The following is a 13,342-nucleotide window of genomic DNA, read 5'->3' on the forward strand; positions in this document are numbered from 1 at the left end:
TCTTGTGCCAAAGTTGTCTTATTAAGGAAGTTAGGGCCTAATCTCACATGATGGAGATTAGGGCCTACTTTTTCTTCTATTATGCCCAGGGTCTCTGGTTGTATTCTTGGGTCCTTGATCTATTTTGAGTTGAGTTTTGTGCATGGTGAGAAATAGGGTTTAATTTCATTTTGTTGCATATGGATTTCCAGTTTTCCCAGCACCATTTGTCGAAGAGGCTATCTTTTCTCCAATGCATGTTTTTGGCGACTTTGTCTAATATAAGATAATTGTAATTTTGTGAAGAGTATTGGTATTAGTTCTTCTTTAAAGGTCTTGTAGAACTCGGCTGTATACCATCTGGTCCCAGACTTTTCTTGGTTGGTAGACTTCTGATGAAATCTTCTATTTTGTCACTTAAAATTCATCTGTTTAAATTGTGTATATCATTCTGATTCAATCTGGGCAAATTATATGACTCTACAAATTTGTCAATGCTTTTGATATATTCTATTTTATTGGAGAACAAGTTTTCAAAATAACTTCTAATTATTTTCCATATTTCTATAGTGTCTATTGTGATATTTTCTTTTTCATCAAAATATGTTAGTAGTTTGAGTTCTCTCTCTCTTTCTCCTGTTAGTATGGGTAGTTAGCATGACTAGTATGTTGATTTTATTTATTTCTTTTTCAAAGAACCAACTTTTTGTTTTGTCGATTTTTTCAATTGTTTCTTTTGTTTCAATTTCATTGATTTCAGCTCTGATTTTAATTATTTTCTGTCTTCTACTGCTTTTGATGTAGATTTATTCTTCTTTTTCTAGGGCTTTGAGATGTTAAGTCACTTATTTGTTGACTTTTTATTCTCTTAAGGAATCAACTCCACGCAAGGTACTTTCCTCTTAAAACTGCTTTCATAGAGTCCCAGAGATTTCAGTATGTTGTATCTGCATTCTCATTTACCTCCAAAAAATTTTTAATCTCCTCCTTGATGTCTTCTGAAACCCATGGTTCATTCAGTAGCATATTATTTAGTCTCCAGGTGTTGGAGTGGATTTTATTTATTATTTTATCATTGACTTCTAATTTCATTCTATTATGATCTGATAAAATGCTACCTTTTTATATTTGCTAAGAGTTGCTTCATGGCATAGTATATGGTCTATTTTAGAGAAGGATTCATGTGCTGCTGAGAAGAAAGTGTATTCTCTTGTTAAAGGATAATATATTCTATATGTGTCAGTTAAGTCTAAGTTATTGATTGTTATTGAGTTCTATAGTCTTTTTGTTCAGCTTTTGTTTTGAAGATCAATCTAGTGATGAAAGAGGTGTGTTAAAGTCACCCAAAATTATTGTGTTGTGGTCTATTTGACTCTTGAGCTTGAGAAGAGTTTGTTTGATGAACGTAGACGCTCCATTATTTGGGGATATGAATTTACAATTGTTAAGTCTTGTTGGTGTATGGTTCCCTTGAGCAGTATGTAGTGTCCTTCTTTATCTTTTTGCTTGACTTTAGCTTGAATTCTACTTTATTTGATATGAGGATGGAAACCCCTGCTTGCTTCTGCAGTCCATGTGAGTGATATGATTTTTCCAAACCCTTCAACTTCAGTCTCTGATGTCTTTTCCTATGAGGTGAGTCTCTTGGAGGCAGCATATTGTTGGGTCTTTTTTTTTTTTTTTTTTTGATCCAATCTGCTAGTCTATGTCTTTTGATTGGTGAGTTTAGGCCATTAACATTCAGGGTTATTATTGAAACATTATTTGTATTCCCAGCCATTTTTGTTTATGTTTGGTATTTAATGTGACTTGGTTTCTCCTCTGATTAGATTTTCCTTTAGTGTAATACCTCCCTCTTGTGATTTTCATCATTGTTTTTTATTTCCTCTTCTTGGAATATTTTGCTGAGGATGTTCTTTAGTGCAGGCTTTCTAGTTGTAAATTCTTTTAACTTTTCTTTATCATGGAAAGTTTTTATTTCATCATCAAATCTAAAGCTTAATTTTGCTGGATAGAAGATTCTTTTTTGGCATCCATTTTCTTTCAGAGCTTGGTATATATTTTTCCACGGTCTCCTGGCTTTGAGAATCTACTGACATATGAATTGGTCTCCCCCTATATGTGATCTGATTTCTCTCTCTTGTGGCTTTTAAGATTCTATCATTATTCTGTATGCTAGGCATTTTCATTATAATGTGCATTGGTGTAGATCTGTTGTAATTTTGTACATTTGGTGTCCTGTAAGCCTCTTGTATTTGATTTTCCAATTAATTCTTCATGCTTGGGAAATTTTCTGATATTATCTCATTGAAGAGATTGTGCATTTCTTTGGTTTGAAACTCTGTGACTTCCTCTATCCCAATAACTCTTAGTTTTGGTCTTTTGATGCTGTTCCATAATTCTTGGATGTCCTGTTCATGGTTTCTTACTATCTTCACTGTGTGATCAAATTTATTTTCCAGATTGTATACTTTTGTCTTCATTATCTGACATTCTTTTTTCCAAGTATCTAGTCTGTTGGTCATGCTTTCTATTGAGTTTTTTAATTTGGCTTATTGTATCCTGCATTTTAAGGATTTCTGTTTTTTTTTTTTTTGAGTCTCCATCTCTCTCTTGAAGTAATCTTTTGCTACCTGTATTTGCTCTCTTATCTCTTTATTGGAGTGATCAATTTTTGCCTGTATTTGCTCATTTAGGTCATTCTTTAATTCACAGATTATTTTAATTATGAACCTTCTGAACTCCTTCTCTGCATTTTATCAACTCTGCCATCCATAGGTTCTGTTATTATAGTATCCTGGTTTGTTTGGGGCACTTTCCTCCCTTATTTTTTCATGTTTTCGATGTGTCTTCTTTTCTTGCAGTGTGGATCTGAGATATTATAGTTACTACCTTATATTCTTATAGTACCTGTGCAGATTATCTGTACCTCACTTTGATGTTGGGCTTCCAGACCCTACTGGTGTCCCTCAATGTATGCTACTGTACTAAGGGTGGTGGCAGCAATAGCCAAGGTAATTCAAGATAATAGTTGAGGTGCCCCAAGATGGATGCAATGTCTTACAGAGATGGGGCTGAAAGGGTGGGCCTCACACTCTCTTTGGGATGCCTGCTCCGAGGGGCAGCTGCCTCTAGGTTTTGTCTGTTCTCAAAAAGATAGAAGCTACTGCATGGAGAAGGGTATGGTGATGACTGCAGTGTCCCAAGATGGATGTGGGTTAGCCTTAGGCTCCCAGGTGGGTGTGGGGGGCGAACTTGGACCTACCCTGGACCTGGGTCCTGAGCAAGTAGGTGTGGGCAGATGTGGGCTGGGCCTGACCTCCTGCAATAGTCTGCTGGTTGGAAGGGGCAGTCAGTCCTGTGTTAGAGGCTGGGCTCCCGTGGGTGCCTGCCGGTGTTGACCCAGGCAAACTGTGAACCTGGGTCCCGTGCAGGCCAGTGTGGGCGGATCTCATTTAGTTCTTTATACTCTTAAAGTCTGTTATCATTTTATTTTTGCTTTTTTAAATATTATTTTACCTACTTTCAATTTAAGCTCTGTGAGGAATGAGAGTCAAATACTATATCTTGCACATTTTTTTCCCCAGCTGCCTCTTCCCTATTCTTGGTGCATTATTTGTTAAATAATGCTTGTTGAAAACAAAATCCTGCTGAATCAATGTAATGCAAAGCACTATTGAAGTACTGATATTGGGGAGGAAAAACTACATCTGTTCTAATGGGACTGAGATGAAGGAGGAAAGGATAGGTATGGATCTATATAAGTTTGGAGTTTGGGGGCAAGAAGTGAAGACTTTGATTCTCACTCTGAACTAGAAGGACTAGTCCCCTTCCTAGAAGTAAGCAGTTGATGGTAGGGTGTGGGATATGAAGACAGCCATTTAAATTTGAATACTTACTAAAAGGAATGCAGAAACTACCAGAGAAGATTGGAAGGAATACTAAGTGGCTAAGTAGTTTTGGAGACCCTGTTGTTGAGGACAATGAGTCCAGTTGAGAGACTCCCCAGCACTGCTCAGCAGTATAGGCCTGGGAGAAACAATAGTTAGCATCCTTGAACCAGTGTTCAAACTGTGAAAAATAGGTGTGAAGTACATTAAAAGTTGTTAAAAATTCGAGAACTATAGTGAAAGTGATGGAGGTGATTCACAGATGTTCTAGATTGAGTAGAGGAAGAGATGATGCCAAAAGGGTTCTCACAGCTTGTGACAAAGTGGGAGGTCACAGGAGTGAAAGACTCCACATAGCTGAGGAATGGTCATAAGATTGGACACATGAAGCAAATTATGAAAAAGCATAATGAAGGAGGGAGATGTAGGATAAAGTGGGTGGAAGTGATTCCATAAGTCAAATAAGGCAGTGGGAGTGGAGAGCTCTCTTTAGAATGAGTCCTTACTGGAGGCATTTCTTCCAAGGCCCTTTAATACCTATCAACATTTTAATTTCTTCAAGTCTGCAATGTTTTGAAGAAACAAAGAGCCAAAAAATATATTTATGGAATGCATGATGACTAGATGCTTCATGTGGTGGTGGAAAAATAAGGCCACCTTGGGTGCAATGAACAATTCATGCATTATAATAATTTCCTGAGGCAATTTGCTAAGTGATGCAGGGGAAATTCAGATCACTAGTAGATTATACTCACTTAGAACATTTTCCCCTCTGGACTGAGTGAGCATTTCAGGAATGTGTTTAGTGAGGCACTGCCACTAATCAACAAATCCCTGGGTGTGTAGTGCCTCCTCTGAACAGTGGAGCTAATTGCCTAAAAATCAACTACCCTTCTGAAATATTTCTTACCTCTACTGAAAGCATATTAAGAAGAATAACATGTCTTTATTCATTACTCAGTCAACAGATTTTTTTATTTATATATGACAACGGAATGCATTACAATTCTTATTACATATATAGAGCACAATTTTTCATATTTCTGGTTTTATACAACAAATGTTTATTGATAAAATAAAGCTACTTTACAATAGCAAAGCTGGCTGGCAGAAGAACAAACCAGAACATAATTCTCAGTAGAATCCTAGCAGGTAGGTAAAGATTAGATGACAATAGTAAGAATACTAACAGGAACATGTGCATGGTACTTTACAAGTTATGTCACATATGTTTAGCTTCTTGGATCCTCATGATAATCCTGTGAGGTGTTATTGTTCGGTATTTTAAGAAGAGAAAACTATGTCTTAACAATTTTAGTAACATTTTAAGGCAAGTAGTTTTTCTCCAACTACAGTTCACTTCCTCGATTTTTTTTCCAATAACAGTACTTTTGGGAGGTAGTATGTCATGAGGGTAGCTTAGCACTACTCAACAGGATGGCACTGTGGGAGGGATCACATCCAGGTTTAGTTCACTTAGCAATCAGAGAACTGAGAAGATGGGTTCAAGGGAGAGAATGTGTTTTCCACCATGGCTCCACCAGGTGGCAGTGAGGGCCACCACTAGAGACTAGTGTGAGTCAATGCAGACATTTGGCTATAAGTGGCTCAAGCATAAGGGAGGAAAGAAGCAAGTCAATGCTATTCTCTTAGCGTGTTAGAATTAGTGGTGCTGCTATTGTATTCAGCAAAGTTTTTCATGCTTATGGTGGGTGGGACAACAGTGAAAGAAACTATGAGTGGGAAGCACATACTATGTAATATGTTCTCTTAGTCTATACTTCCAATCCCACCCCTGAATTCTAGATGATCGAGTTAGTATTATTGTCAGGCAACATGAAATTGGTTGTTCTCTTGGGAGAAAAAGTGCATGTGTTCAGTGCATTCATGTTGATTGCTATATGTACACTGTTTCTCTTGAAGTTTACCAGTCTCTTATCCATCAGAAAGAAAAGCAACTTGCAGTATCATAGGGGTATTGGAATTTTATATGCACTTAATAGATAAAGGAATTCAAGACAACTTGATACTTTCCTTGTTTTGACACAGCACAGTAAGAGGTACAATTTTGGCCACTGGGGGGAAACAATGAGTTCCTGATTAGAGAATGCCATATCAGAAAATGTATGTGGCTGGGAATGAAGAATTAGAACACTTCTTTTTGCATATACTAATAATTAGATGCTATACTAATCCTTCTAGGAGTTAGAAAATAAAATGTTCTATTTGTCTGGGGATCCTCAGGGACCCAGGTATTTTGTACTCAGTCCCCAGGAATAAAATCCAAGTTCCCATCAGTGGAAAGGCTGTTGTATTTGAGGAGATTCCTTCTCCACAGGAGGTATCTGCTTTTCTTCTGGTACTGAGGGTAGATCAGGTGCTTTCTGCCCACACCTTGCTACTGTGAAGCGACTCATGTGAATAGCTTCCTCATACCCTGGGAGGGTGTCCAGTGAGGAGGGCAGCTGGCCCAGGGAGCTGTGGGAGCGAGTCACAGCCAGGATTCTCCGAGCTGCAGGGCCAAACACTGACTGCAGGGCTGCAAGGAAAGGAGGGATAAAGCTAGCATAACTGGGGGAGCCCCAGGCACCAGAGGCTTACATCACCCTTAATATCCTTTCATTTTTAACATGTGTCCAAACTCATTAGCACTCCCTGCCACAAAATTTATGAAAATCCTGCAAAGCTCATTTAAAAAACCACCTTTAAAATCTGCTTTAAGATCCTGTCTTCTCTGATGTCTCTGAGTAATCTAAATTGTGCTCCCATAGCTCACAAGCCTGGCTCTTTCCTTTTGAGACTTAGATCCCTTTACACCAACCCATGATAGTAAGGATTCCTTGGGGATATTTATTTCTGCCCTATTTGTCACTGCTCTAAGATGGCCAAGAGTAAAGGGGGGTAGGAGGGTGAAAAACAGCACATCACAGTGTTCTTTCTAAAATAAATATCAGAGTGTTTTGCTATCTGGTTTTATGCCTTGTATTTACTCCCTAATTTCAGGAAGTATAAAGAACAGAAGGAGAAAAATAACCATATAATCAAAAGGACATTGGAGCTAAAATCTAGAGTGCTAAGACTTGAAGAATACATAATTGAAAGTGGGCACCACTAGTTTCTTTAAAGATACAAAATAGAAGAAATATAATAGAAAATGTAGACTTTCACCAAATCTGAGACATTTGGGGAAAGGTGGATGTGCAGAAGGTAAAATAGCTTTAGTAAAATAAGGATCTATAAACTGTGTGAGTCTTCCTATAAAACATCTTCAACATTATCTCCAATATTTCACTTCTTTCTTCACTCTATCAGCCTGACAAATAATTAAGAATACAGCATTAGTGAGAAGCCAGGTCCCTGCACCTCTGGACTTCTGGAAATTAAAACTACCCCAGTCCTAGAATATTTAATAGTCTTTGATCAGTGGTTCCATGCTTCTGTACTCCTGGAGTCAAGCTTTTCAACCTGGATCCCTCTCTCATGTCATAAGGCCATGTACTCACAAGTAAAAGTGCTCTGGAGGGTGCTGTCATGATCAAAAGCGATGACTGTCACTTCGTAGGGCGGCTGGCCCCCGTCTTCGCCTTGTTGCTGACGACCCAGGCAGCAGCGGAAGCACACTGAGGTCAGGCCACACAGGAGCAGCAGCGCGCCAATCACCACCAGCAACCTGCAAGAGCCCGAGGAGCAGGTCCCAGCTGGCTTGTTTCCCAGCTCGGTGTAATCAGCCTTTAATGTCTGCCTTTTGATTCTCATGGATAATTTAATGTTTTATGGAATAATTATTAGATTTTAATTCCAAGTAGATAGACCTTCTTATTTTGTCAGCAAGACCAAGTCAGTTCGTTAGAGCAAATAATAAGATATTTATGATAGGCGGAAAGGGCTGCTTTTGACTTAAGTAAATCCCCATGTAGAGAGATTTCTCAAGCCTACTCTGAGGGGAGGACACAATGATCTTTTGATGTTGGCTGAAGAGATCATAATAAAATAGAAAATCCTGGCATATTGTCAATTTGGTTAGTGATGAGGTGAAGAAACTTAACTATATGAAATGTTAAGTAGGCACCTTTGCTTCCTGGTCACAATGTGTATTGAAACTTAAAAAAAAAAAAAATGAATGCTCTTAAAAATAAAGTGTCTGGGCTGGGGATGTGGCTCAAGCGGTAGTGCGCTCACCAGGCATGCATGGGGCGCTGGGTTCGATCCTCAGCACCCCATAAAAATAAAATAAAGATGTTGTGTCCACTGAAACTAAAAAATAAATATTAAAAATTCTCTCTCTTTAAAAAAATAAATAAAATAAATAAAAATGAATGAAGTGTCTTTGTAGGTGTTATAAGTGAAACTTACCATATATACCAGAGATGTACCCAGTCTGTGGTCAGGCAACTATGGAGAAAGAATAAGTTTGTTAAATTAAAAACCGGAAATATGAGTTACAGAGTGATACCATGCTATAATAAACACAACATGGATTGTATTATTTAAAATTCAATGTAACTAGCCAATTCTATTGTGAAATGGTGTGCCTCAAATGATGGGGGCTTTGGGTAAATCATTTTATAAATCACTATAAAACAGATCAAAGTACTGATCATGAAAAGTGTTAATAGAAAATATATCCATGGCTACTATAAATAATTATGATGAAAATTGCCAGGAAAGAACTTGGAATGAAATTGCTAGAGTAACCTTGAAAACAGATGTGAACATTAAGGTTTGCATAAATTTGAGCTCAATAAAATGTAACCATAAAGAAAGTTTCAGTTAAGAGCATGAAAGCTATCAAGTTTGTAATTCATGTTTCATAAACTCTTGCAACATCCTTACCATGAAAAGGGGCCTAAAGTGTCACATCCAGGGTCAAAACTGATAACAGATATCCACTAAGACTGAAAAGGAAGAAGGTAAAAAGCAGAGTCTAACTTTGATATTATGAAAACTAACTAAATATTCTGAATTAATTTTGGCAATTTAAAATTTTCTCTGGAGGAATGGAAATATAGGGATTGCAATGGAGAAAGAATGAAAGCAGATCAGGAATTGGAGGAGGAGAAAAAAGTATGTGTGCATCTCTGAGATACAAAAATTTTTTCATTTAATAATATTTTCTAATACGTTGACCTTTTGAAATCTAGTGAAGCTCATTTCTATATCCCTTCTTTAGTTATATAGTCATAAAAATACAGCTTATTATTTTACTGTACAATGTCTCCTCTTGTTTTTTTCATATTCACCATTTGTTCAGAACTCTTCTGGTTCTTCATCAGACTCAGGTTCTATAGAAAAGGACTCTTCCTAGAGTATATAGACAGAGTGTGTCAAGTAGCCAAGGTCCAATTTACATGTAACAAATAACCAAGACTATCACTAGTTCCCCCAGGTTCACAGACTTCTTAGCTCTTGGGAAACCTTTCTCATGGATAACTGTGTTTTCCTTCAGCCTAAACAGGTCTTTTATTCACTCTCTACTTTATCTTTTTTTTTTTTTAATAGTTCCCAAAGTAGAATGAATCACTTGCATTTTTATCTTTATGTTCTCTGTGTCTGCATAAAACCTAATAGTGGCAGGTTTAGATTAAGGGATAACTCCATCAAAGTGGTAGCTAAATTAAGTCTGAAATAAATATTAACATGTTCTGAAAACTAGAATATACTTCTTTGGAAATCACTTAAGTAGATAACACCAATGATTAGATACTGAATCCAGTCTGTCCTGATGAGTCACTGAGAAACATGGCTAAGAAAGTCTTTTGCAAGTCTCTGTGACTATTGAGACTAATTGTTCTGCTTTGATGGGAAGATTAGCTTGGGAAAAAGTACTGTCAGCAGTGTTATTTTCAGTCTTAGGATGACACATACATGTCTATGATTGTAGGTGATTGTCCATTTAAGTAGAAATAAAGGGAAGTCATAGACATCTAATGACATTTCGACCCGCATTTGAGTATTGATGCTTTTGTCTGACCTTCCTTCCTCCCAGCTTGAACTCTCAGATACTTACTGTTCAGGATTGGCACAGTTCTCCTCACATCTTGCCCCAGGAAGCTGTATAAAGGGAAATAGTCTCAAACAGGGAAATTGTCTCATCTGCTGTGCTCAGCAGCCTATCAATCACCTCTCAGCCCTATGCTCTGTTAGATCAATTGGTAAAGATGAGGACATGGTCAGAAGGTCAATCCATATTTAGGACAGTTACTTTTATCATTCCCATGTGTGCTGACTATTGTACTCGAGATGGGACAATGTGGAAGGACAAATATCTCTTCTTTTGTTAGTGGGTGAGCATCACCACTGTGGTGAATGAGAAGCAATTATTTATACCAATTTGTCTGTCTTAGAAATTTCCTGATCTGTCCTTCAGGATATCATGATTGTCCTCTTTATTCCTGCCTAAGTTGCAAATTGAATTCCATCTCACTGCCCTGTTTTATGCCCACAATACATCAATAATTCACCATACAAGAGAGGAAGGGGAAAGGAACCAAAGAAAACTTACTACTGAATAGCTACCATTTGCCAGTAAGCCTGCTAAGAATTTTTAATATTTCATAACATTTCATTACAATAATCCTGTTGGTTGATATTTATAGCTTTGTTTTGAAAGACAAAGGGACTAAGGTACAGGTTCTAAAGTAATGTGACCAACTATGTATACCCTTTGATGAAGCCAGAATTCAAATCTGACTCTATCCTGAGCATGTGTTGAATGAGTTGATACAGCCGATGACAAGTTTGTTCTAACAATCCTTCGATATTGCTATCAATTCCTTCCACTCCTTGAAAACAATACAGAATAAAGAAAGCTTCTACTCCTTTCTTATATATCTGGTGAGTTCCTCCTTCAAAGAACCTTTTAGGTAAACTCTAGTTCTAGACACCATTTCTTTTTGATATTTCATTTGTATCTACCAGGCATTTATGTTGAGAAGTCAGGGGTTAGGGGACATGCATATTCAAGATATATCAAGGGAAAAGGATTTCTAGAAGGACTAACAACTATCCTCCACAGACAACATTTCAGAGATTCCTGCTATCATTTTATTTTCATCCAAAATAGATGGCCACATCACAAATAATGGCTCTGTGTGTTTCCTCAACCCATCTTTGGTACTTCTGTTTCACTTACTTCACTAACGGAAAGAGAAACACCAGGTACTTGGAGGAGAAAATGCCACTTTTGGGGGGCTTATTGCAAAATGAGGAGAAAAGAGAACTAAAAGAGAGAGGAGGAAAATGGAGAGATGGAGTAAAGAGAAAATACCAGAAAAAGAAAGAAAAATTGAATTTCCAAATATTGGTTAACTGGTAAATAGGAAGCGACACAGACAGCCACTCCCTGTACAGGGATATGATACAACCCAGTTTCTGCATTTCTAGATTTCATAGCTACACAAAATTCTCCTTGATAATTGTTTAGGATCCCTCAGTTCATGATACCTTTCTCAGATAATGGATTACTCACAGTCTTCTGATTAATGGGAGAGAAACAAAAGGCCTAAAGAATTTTTAGAGTCCTCTTCCTTTTAATTTATTTCTGCAATGGAGGTATCTAAACTGCTGGAATAATATTAGTGCTGTCATGGAAAATTTCATTTAGTGGAATTATGTATCTAGTATAATTTACTTGGAATTTCAAGGAATGGGTGATAAGATATGAAAAGAAGCACATGTAAGTGGCACTTCTAAAGTACCATAGCCTACCAGTATCAGCAATCACCCTAATTTCTGTCCCCTCTTTCACAGGTATTACCAGTCATACATGTATCTATATAACCCTATAATACCACACTACTGGCTAAGTTCTATATTTGTCTTTTCACTCCACTTCCTCCCAAGTTCTTCTGAGAGTTTATTTACTTGAGGGGGAAAAATGGCTTTTTCCTGTCGTTTGCAACTGAACTCACCTGGATGAAATATGCCAGGGCAGAGGCGGTGACGACCGGAACTGGGACTCCCATCAGGCTGAACACCTGCTCCTCCAGGATCACGCTCTGCGTATCTGCTGCCTCCTCTCCATGCTCTGAGCCATGATTGACGTCTTGATCTAGAATTGTCAAGGAGAGAAGCTTTTCTCAGTAATAAGTCAGTTTTTCTCTGTCTCTCTCTGCTTCCTCCTACTCCCTCTGATTTTTGTTGTCTAGGGTCTTTCTTTCCTCTTGGTTTTCTTCTCTATGTCTCTTTTATAGTCTTCACATTTGCTCCCTTTGCCTTCTTTCCTTTCTTTCTGCTATCACTCCTTTCTGTGTTTTTAACTTTCTTTCCCCACTACCCACAGGCGAAAAACATTCAAGGAGGACACATTTGTCCTCTGAATTAGATATTGTTCTAATTGGTGATGAGAACTTCAGCTATGAAGAAGATCAAAGGATTGCTGGTGACTAAATATGTTCTCTTCTACCCAAAACTAGTAATTCTCTTGGTCATTCACCACAGCACTCCAGGGTGACTATTGAATGTTGAAAGTCACCCTGCCAATCTCTTTTCACCTCCCTCCAGGTGATTCAAAACCCCCCTTCTTCTTCTCTGAAGCCCTCCCCTTCTATGTTGATAATCAACTCTCCTGGTTCTGGGTCATTTATTTCTAAACATTGGGGTAGGGCTGAGAGATTGCCAGATGAACTGGAAAGCTGTCCCATCTTTCAAGTAGGGAGGCTCGGAAATTAGAATTTCCAAATGCTATTAATGGTCTCCTCCTCCACACTAACTCCAGTTCCCATTGAAACAGGTTATGCACAGGCATGTTTTTGAAAACTAGATTCCAAGGTTTCTTTCTTTGTTTTCTTCATTGTTGTTTTTGTCTTTTTCCTTCTTTTCCCCCTACACTTTCCTCCTCTCTAGGTAAAGTAGTATCGTGATCAAGGGATAGTTCTTGCCCCTCAGAATCTGGGCACAGTGGCATGCACCTAATAGTGCCAGCTACTCCAGAGGCCTAAACAAAAGAATCAGTTCATCCCAGGAATTAGAGACCAGCCTGGACAGCATAAGATGACCCCACCTCAAAATAGATAAATAAAATGAAAAATAAGTAAAAAAAAAAATATTGCCACTCAAGAAAATAAACTAAGATCTGAAAAAATTAAGCACATATGGAAAGGATATAAAATACTTACAAAGAAGCATATCTATAAGAATGAATAAATACTGTATAGATGAGTTATGCCTACGTAGGTAATCTTTTATTTAATCCAAAGTACTTGATAAGACAATTAAATGTTAGTTTACAGGGATATATCTATCTCATAAGAATTAAACAAAACCACATTTCAGATCCTTTCTAACTCTGGAAGTCTAAATTATATGAAGTGGTTGTTGAGGGGATATTGCCTAGTGGGATCAAACATACACTAAAGGGCCCTCACAACTATGAAAATGTGATGAGAAGATGGAGACGGTGAACTTTATTTTTTTTTCTTAGTGAAGTAAGATAGTGAGAGAATATCCTGGTATGATGCTGGTTGTTTAAAATT

At 37.6% G+C, this 13,342-nt stretch overlaps 1 protein-coding gene across 2 annotated transcripts; it reads right to left on the reverse strand.

Annotated features, from left to right (window-relative positions):
* Positions 1-6,163: 6,163 nt before the first annotated feature.
* Tmem52b (transmembrane protein 52B) lies at positions 6,164-11,833 on the reverse strand. Of its 2 annotated transcripts, XM_026410866.2 has the most exons (5): positions 11,780-11,833; positions 9,877-9,920; positions 8,223-8,261; positions 7,373-7,539; positions 6,164-6,408 (listed from the first exon to the last, which is right to left on the reverse strand). In XM_026410866.2, exons 1-5 carry the CDS (start codon positions 11,831-11,833, stop codon positions 6,164-6,166), a joined length of 549 nt encoding a protein of 182 aa, XP_026266651.1. The 2 variants fall into 2 exon arrangements, with proteins under 2 accessions (XP_026266651.1, XP_077655490.1); XM_077799364.1 differs by lacking the exon at positions 8,223-8,261.
* Between the last annotated feature and the right edge of the window lie 1,509 nt (positions 11,834-13,342).

Source organism: Urocitellus parryii, chromosome 5 (genome assembly GCF_045843805.1).
Source record: "Urocitellus parryii isolate mUroPar1 chromosome 5, mUroPar1.hap1, whole genome shotgun sequence".
NCBI classification, from domain to species: Eukaryota; Metazoa; Chordata; class Mammalia; order Rodentia; family Sciuridae; genus Urocitellus; species Urocitellus parryii.

What these genes read in the sequence shown, in the direction of transcription:
- Tmem52b (XM_026410866.2), bottom strand. Translation starts at nt 11,833, where the DNA reads ATGGGAGTCCCAGTTCCGGTCGTCACCGCCTCTGCCCTGGCATATTTC. An exon ending in AACTGTGCCAATCCTGAACA is followed by an intron (nt 8,262 to 9,876) that starts GTAAGTATCTGA and finishes CTTTCTCCATAG; the next exon opens with TTGCCTGACCACAGACTGGG. An exon ending in GTACATCTCTGGTATATATG is followed by an intron (nt 7,540 to 8,222) that starts GTAAGTTTCACT and finishes GGGCTCTTGCAG; the next exon opens with GTTGCTGGTGGTGATTGGCG.